The sequence below is a fragment of the Cyrtonyx montezumae genome, unplaced genomic scaffold, assembly GCF_038088225.1.
Source record: "Cyrtonyx montezumae isolate F1298 unplaced genomic scaffold, pur_monq_1.0 scaffold_58, whole genome shotgun sequence".
Taxonomy (NCBI): domain Eukaryota; kingdom Metazoa; phylum Chordata; class Aves; order Galliformes; family Odontophoridae; genus Cyrtonyx; species Cyrtonyx montezumae.
Window position 1 is genome coordinate 733,401 of NW_027072065.1, and position 7,000 is coordinate 740,400.

A 7,000-nucleotide genomic window follows, 5' to 3' on the forward strand; every position below is an offset into this window, starting at 1 on the left:
GCAGCACCGCGGGGCGAGCACAGCGTGCCGGGCACGGGCGCGTCCCACGGGGCCCCGTCCACCCCACGGACCCACGGAGCTGCGGCAGAGCTCTGCACCGCGCCGAAGCAATTAACGGTCATTAGGCACTCGGCCATCAGCTGTGCCGCAGGCTGAGCCTCGGGGGCAGGATGTGCCACCAGCTCCGTGTGCCACCAGCTCGGCGCGGCTCAGGGGGACCAAACACCAGCGCCATTTGTTCTATTTGCCCTCTGCACGTGGACAGCGGGGAGGGAGATGCGGAGCAGCAGCAAAAGCCACCTCTGCTCCGCGCCCGCAGCCTGGCTGTGCTCAGAAGGGGCTGAGCCCGTCGCAGCCCCCCGCGCTCACCTCCCCCCCAGTGCTCACACTGCAGTGCCGGCTGTGCTCCCAAAGCACCTTCCATCCCCGCACCATGGGGCAGGGATGCGGGCAGGGCTGGTGCCCCCCACTCTCCCCAGACCCCTCCTCCCCGGCACGCAGCCCCTGCCCTGCCTGGCACAGCCACGGGGCACACGGTGGCCGTGACTCGGGGCAGAGGCGCCAGCCTTGACACAGCGTCCGAGCCGGGGCTAAACCCAAACAGGTGCCCATCCCCGCGGCAGCCGCAGCTCCTTATCAGACCTTGGCAGCACTGCACGCCCGCCGGGGAGGCTGTTGTGTCTGCGGGGCCGGAGGGAGCAGGAGCACGGGGAGCGGGGATGTGCGCACTGTGCAGCCCCACAGGCTGCTCCCCACCTCTGCCACGCATGGGGTCTCCAGGTCCCCCATCCCGGCACCGTGCTGCCCCATGAAGAAGGCGGGTGTGTGTACCCCGCTGCCATGCAGCCTGCACCCTGAGGCTCCTTGGGCTCCCGGCTCTGGGTCTTTGGGGTTCAGCTATGCCCCTATGACACCCAGCAGCTCTGAAGCCATCAGAGCACTGTGGAGGGGCTGTGGGCTCCAGCAGTGCAGTGCTGCGGGGGCAGAAGGTGCCTCAGAGAGGGCTGCAGCCCCCCAGCTGAGGGCAGCTGTGGCAGAGCAGCAGAGCTCTGATGGAGCAGAGAGACATGGGGTGCATGCATCTCTGGCGGGATGCTGCCCCTTGCTGTGCCACTGCCCTGCTCCCGGCCAGCCCCTTCCCATACTCCCTAATAGCTTCACTCCCATTTCCAGGCAGCATCTCCTCCTCCAGACCCCTCTTCCCGACCTGGCTCCCTTCCCAGAGCTCCCATGTGCCCTCACTGCCCCTGTCCCGCACCCTCACTGTGAGCACTCAGCCCCGTGCAGGACACGGCCCGTGGGGCGGGGGGTCTGGGGGGGCCAGGGGGCGTGTCGGGGGCCACCGTGATAACAGCGGGGCCGCAGCGGGGCGTCGGGAGCAGACGGCACAGACGAGCAGGATGAGCCAGGCTCCCCTGTCCTCAGCACCCCGCGGCCGCAGCATGAGGATGGGGGGTCCCCCGCGCCTCCTCCGTGAGCTCTGCATCCTCTCAGTGCTGGCCACGCTCCTGCCCCACGGCACGGCCCAGTGGTTCTACCCACTGGGATCTGAAGACACCACTCCAGAGCTGGGCACCAGCCCCGCGACCCCCACGCTGCCCACCCTGGGTGGGGATGAAGGTAGGTGCACACCCCAAGCTCTGGGACCCGTTGAGGAGGGGACGCTCCCGCACCCTGGGAGCGGGGAGCACCTCGCTGCCCACATCCCCATCCCGCAGACACCGCCGACACAGAGAATCTGCCGCTGAGCAAACCCCCGCTGGGAACGGCCTCGAGGAGACGGGAGCCCCACTCCAGGAGCAGGGCCCAGGGCCACGCTCCGCTGCGCACACGAGCACAGGTGCCCATCCCCTCCAGGAGCTGCGCCCCGATCCCCCCCGTCCCCACCCCGCACCCCCAGCCCCCACCAGGCCCGCTCCGCATCCCTCCCCTTATCAGCACCCGGCACAGTGCAGCCAAAGCAGCGCATCCCACGCCGGAATCCATCCCTGGAAGGGCACTCCCCCCTCTGCCCCTTCCAGAGGAGACCCCGGTGCCCCCGCACGGCTCGCAGGGCGCAGCACCCCCTGAGCCCCATGGGGTGCACTGAGCTCTGCCCCTCTGCTCTAGCATAACCGCCCCACGGACGCCCCACGGATCTTCGAGGGCAGCGCAGAGGAAGAGGAGGAGTTCCTGCAGATCACGGTGAGGGGGAAGGGGAGCAGCTGGGCACTGGGGGCACGGGGCGGGGACGGGGCTGTGGGGGTCTCACGCTCGGTGCTCCTCTCTCCTGCACAGACCACTGCAAAGGGGCTGCCCCAGCGCGTACCGTCACCCCCCGGGCAGGACCCGGCCCTGCAGGTGAGGGGGGGTGGTGCCAGTGCCCCCCATCCCCCATCCCCGCGGCTCACAGCTCTCTCCCCTCCAGATGCAAAACGGTTCCAACTGCGTCTGCCCCGCACGCCCCGGCCCTCCCGGCCCCAAGGTGCGGAGAGAGGTCCTGCAGGGGGGGCAGGGGGGTCTCGGGGACCTGCGGGGAGAAACCCCAGGGCTCTTTTAGCCTTTTCTGCTCTGGATTTGGATTCTCGCATCCAAGAGTGCACTGCGGGGACGGCTCTGATGTCCCGCGGCGTGGGGCAGGAGCCAGGATCCGACTTCATCCCAACAGGGAGAGAAAGGAGACCGCGGGTTCCCCGGGGAGCGGGGACAGCCGGGGCTGTCTGGGGAGAGAGGGAGGACGGGCAGCCCGGGGCCACCGGGTCACCAGGGGCCTCGGGGCCCCCCCGGACCACCAGGACCTCCGGGGCCACCGGGACCACCGGGTGCTGGGGGAGGCAGGAGTCCGCCCGCACCCGCAGCACTCCCCAAGGAATCAGTGAGCGAGGTGAGAAATGGGGAGGGGTGAAAGGCGCAGGTGATGAAGGGATGGAGGGGGTGATGCTGGGATGGGTGGGCAGTGCTGGAGCTGCTGTGGGGTCCATTCCTCAGCCAGACCTGCAGGGACGGGCAGGGCAGGGACGCAGAGCTGTGGGGGTGCATAGGGGGCCCATGGGGTATGGTGCTGACATTCACCAATGGCACTCTGTCCCTTCTCTTTCCACCCTGACAGCTGGGAGCAGCCAGCCCCACTGGGAAGTCAGGACCCCCCGGTGCCCCAGGGCTGCCTGGCCCCCCTGGTCCCCCTGGCTACCCAGGCCATGAAGGCTCCCCAGGGCTTCCTGGGCGGGAGGGGCAGCCCGGCCCCCCCGGCCCACCGGGGGCTGTGGGACCACCTGGGTTCCCAGGGAGTGAAGGAGCTCCAGGATCCCCAGGCTTGGCTGGGTCTGATGGCCCCCCAGGGGCACCAGGACTCCCGGGCACACAGGGACCTCCTGGACCACCCGGGCACGAAGGGCCCCCTGGCCCCCCAGGACCTGCATCATTCCCTGGCAAACCAGGGCTCCGAGGGGAGCCGGGATTCCCAGGATTAAAGGTAAAGAGGGGTCCCGGGGGGGGTCTCAGTCTTTCCACCCTCAGATCCCAGGGGTTGGGATGGAGCAGCGTCACCACCCCACCCCATACCCTGCTGCTGCAGGGCTCTGGGGGGACATGAGCCCCACACTCATTGCCCCATGTGCTGCATCCTGGCAGGGTGACAAGGGCGAGCAAGGGCTGCCGGGCATGCCAGGGAGCCCCGGGCGCACCGGGGAGGTGGGAGCCCCAGGGATTCCCGGTCCTATGGGACCACCGGGGCCGCCAGGGGACTACAGGGTGAGTATGGGGCTGGGGGTGCTCAGGGTGGTCACAGTGCCCAGTGCTCACCCTGCACATCCCCTCATCCCAGTGTGAACTGCACCGTGCTGGGCACCACGGAGCAGCTGGGCACCACGGAGCGGCCGGACCACCGGGTCCCAAGGTGAGCAGGGCAGTGGGCACCGGGTTTGGGGTGCCCAAGGGGCTGGGATCGCCCAGGGACCCCGCATCAAGCTGCTTACGGGACTGCTCTACTTTCTTCCAGGGTGAAAAGGGCGACCCAGGAGAGCGGGTTTGTATGGGGTGTTGCATGGGGGGAGCTGATGGGGTACGGGGGGTCGGTGAGTTGCACCGTCCCCAGCAGCACACGCACACTGCACACTCGGCACGTGCCCTTCCACCCCGCCCTCATCCTGCCTCGCTGTGCCCCCCAGGGGTGCTGCTATGGGGAGCCCGGCTGCAAACAGGGACACCTCCCGTTCCCCGGTGCCGGCAGCCAGCCCAGCGCCTGGTACCGACCGGTGAGTCCCGGGCCGGGGGCGGCGGGGGGGCAGGCGGAGCTCAGCCTCCATCTGCTGGCTCTCCCTTTGCAGCACAGCAAGGAGGAGCCGGATATCTACGGAGCAATCATTCCCCACGTGAGACACTGCGCCCGGGGCGGCTTAGAGCCGCCCACCCCACGAGCGGCACCAAACCGCCCCAAATCCCCGCACTGCTCTTCCTGCAGGGTCCCCGAGGTCCCCCCGGCCCCCCCGGTCCCCCCGGCCCCCCCGGAGCACCAGGGCTCCTCTACCTCAACGTAAGGCCTTGCACAGGCAGCGCACATCTCTGTGCAGCCGTGCACACGCGTGTGAGCGCACGCGGTGCGAGGTTCTCCCCGTGCATCCTCCTGTCTCTGCCCGCAGCGCGTGTACCCCGTGCGCGGACAGCAGCCCTGCAGGCAGCCGGTGAGCTCGCTGTCCCCTCCCCGCGTGTTGTCACCGCCGTGCACCGCTGTCCCCGCAGCAGTAACGGCCCCGTTTGCATCCACAGGCAGCGGCCAACACAGCCTGGGCAGTGGGTAAGGGGCTCTCTGGGTCTTTGGGTGAACTCCAGCCTCCTTGGAGGAGGTGCCCTTTGCAAAACTTCATGCCCTTGCACCGGGGTTGTGGGGTTGTCCTGGTGTCCCCATGGTGCCAGGGTGCACCCCTAAACTCAACCATAAGCTGACCCCAACCCAACCCCAACCGCAACCCTACCCTTAACCCAAACCCTCCCCAGCTTCTCCAGATGCTGATGTTCCCCACCCAGAACCACTGGAACCCAGCACTGACCTCCAGGTGCGTGGGGGGCTGCGCCCATAGGTGCCCCCTGATGTGTTGGCAGCCCCCCCTGGGGTGGAGGGGATCAGCTGGGTCCTGACCCCCCCTCCGTGTCCCCCCCAGCGCCAGACGTGGGTGTTCAGGTCGAAGGAGCTGATGCTGAAGTCCGGCAGTGCTGTCCCCGAGGGCAGCCTGGTCTACGTGCGGGAGGGGAACAACGCATTCCTGCGCACCCCCCGGGGCTGGAGCAGGCTGCTGGTACTGTGCTGGAGGAGGGTGGGGGGACACACTGCGGCTGCCCCCCCCTAACTGCCCTTCTGCAGCTGGAGGACTCAGAGTCGCTCTTTGCGGGTGATGACCCCTCCGCCTCCACGCCGCAGTACCAGGTGAGGCAAAGGGACAGACCCCCGGGAGGGGATGCAGCCCTGGCACTGCCCTCCCCTCTCTGTGCAGGAGGTGAAGCAGGCACAGACACGAGGTCCCAACTCAGAGCCACCCTCGGGGGTCCGGACAGACCCACCGGTGAGCAGGAGGACAGAGGTGGCACCAGGAGACCCCGGGGGGCAGTGGGATGAGGAGGGGTGTTGCGTCCGGGGCACTGGGATCGCCGTGCCCAGGCATCCTCCCCATTCCAGGTCCCGAAAGAGGATGGAGCTGGGCTGCCCAGCACCCTGCCGACCACCGCCGCCCCCAGGATGCCCTCTGTAAGCGTTGCCCCATTCCACAGCCCCTTCCAACCCCACGGTGCCCACGGGTCTGCATAGGATAAGTGACCTCGATGCCTAACCCGGGGGGCTGCAGTGCCCCAGGGGTGTGGGGTGAGGGCACATGCCCTGGGTGGCCCGGCCCCCCACGCACTGCCACCCGCTGTCCCCCCAGCTCCGTCTGGTGGCCCTGAACGTGCCCCTCTCTGGGGACATGAGTGGCATCCGCGGTGCCGACCTGCAGTGCTACCGGCAGTCTCAGGAGGCCCGGCTCTACGGCACTTTCCGGGCGTTCCTGTCCGCCCCGAGCCAGGACCTGGCCTCCATCGTCAAGAGGACAGACAGGACCCTCCCCATCGTCAACCTGAAGGCAGGTGGCCCTGTCCTCGAGGGGTCAGGGTGTCCCCCCGGGGACCTCGGGCTCTCCGCACGTTTTCCTTCCACCGATACGAACCCAGAGCCATTGCAATGGGCACAAGGGGCTTCGGAGGGCTCTTGCCCGCCCCATCCCCATCTCAGTGCCACCCCGTGCCCCCAGGGCCAGCTGCTGGCTCGCTCCTGGAGCTCCCTCCTGCAGGGCCAGGCCGGAGCCGCCCCACTGAGCCCCATCTACGCCTTCAATGGTCGCAACGTGCAGACGGACGCCCTCTGGTGAGTCCCGGCCCCGCGCATCCGTGGGGCTGCCCACGAAGGTGCAAAGCGGGAGGACGGGGAGCGCTCCCCGGGTTCCTCCATCATTTGCAGGTCCCGCGGGCTGGCGTGGCACGGATCCACGCCGCGGGGCGGCCACGTCCGCCGCCGGGACTGCCAGGGCTGGCGGAGCTCCGGCCCCGGGGAGGGCTTGGCGGCCCCGCTGGGCGCGGGCGGGCTGCTGGCCGGGCGGCGGCGCAACTGCTCCGAGGCGCTGGCGGTGCTGTGCGTGGAAGTCGCCTTTCCCTATCGCCACATGTGGTGACGGCCGCGCGGTGCCACCGAACCCCACGCGTGGGGAACGACTGCGGCGCGGGGAGCACGGAGCGGACGCCGTCCCATCCCCCCCATCCCTTCCACACCCCCCCCCCCCCCTCCCGGACAAAGAAAAAAATAAGACGTGAAAAACTTGGTGCCCAGCAACGCGCAGCTTCCCTTTATTTCGCTGAAGGGGCCGCGTTTGGGATGCCGCCATCTGCAGGACGGCCGCGGGGGGAGGGAGAAGCACCCCACGGGCCCGGGACACGGGGGCACGGCGTGGGCAGCCCCGCGTGGGCTCTACCGCGTCGAGTTGGACGCGGCTGCGGCGTTGCC

General features: G+C 69.2%; 1 protein-coding gene across 1 annotated transcript; it reads left to right on the top strand.

Annotated features, from left to right (window-relative positions):
* The first annotated feature begins 2,407 nt into the window (after nucleotides 1-2,407).
* LOC136056755 (collagen alpha-1(XVIII) chain-like) lies at nucleotides 2,408-6,701 on the top strand. Its single transcript, XM_065749088.1, has 15 exons — nucleotides 2,408-2,464; nucleotides 3,089-3,451; nucleotides 3,610-3,729; nucleotides 3,803-3,874; nucleotides 4,146-4,349; nucleotides 4,439-4,510; nucleotides 4,617-4,767; nucleotides 4,972-5,030; nucleotides 5,136-5,270; nucleotides 5,336-5,398; nucleotides 5,466-5,534; nucleotides 5,648-5,716; nucleotides 5,892-6,086; nucleotides 6,255-6,367; nucleotides 6,461-6,701. The coding sequence occupies exons 1-15, from the start codon at nucleotides 2,408-2,410 to the stop codon at nucleotides 6,669-6,671; spliced, it is 1,953 nt and encodes a 650-aa protein (XP_065605160.1). The 3' UTR covers nucleotides 6,672-6,701.
* The last annotated feature ends 299 nt before the right edge of the window (nucleotides 6,702-7,000 follow it).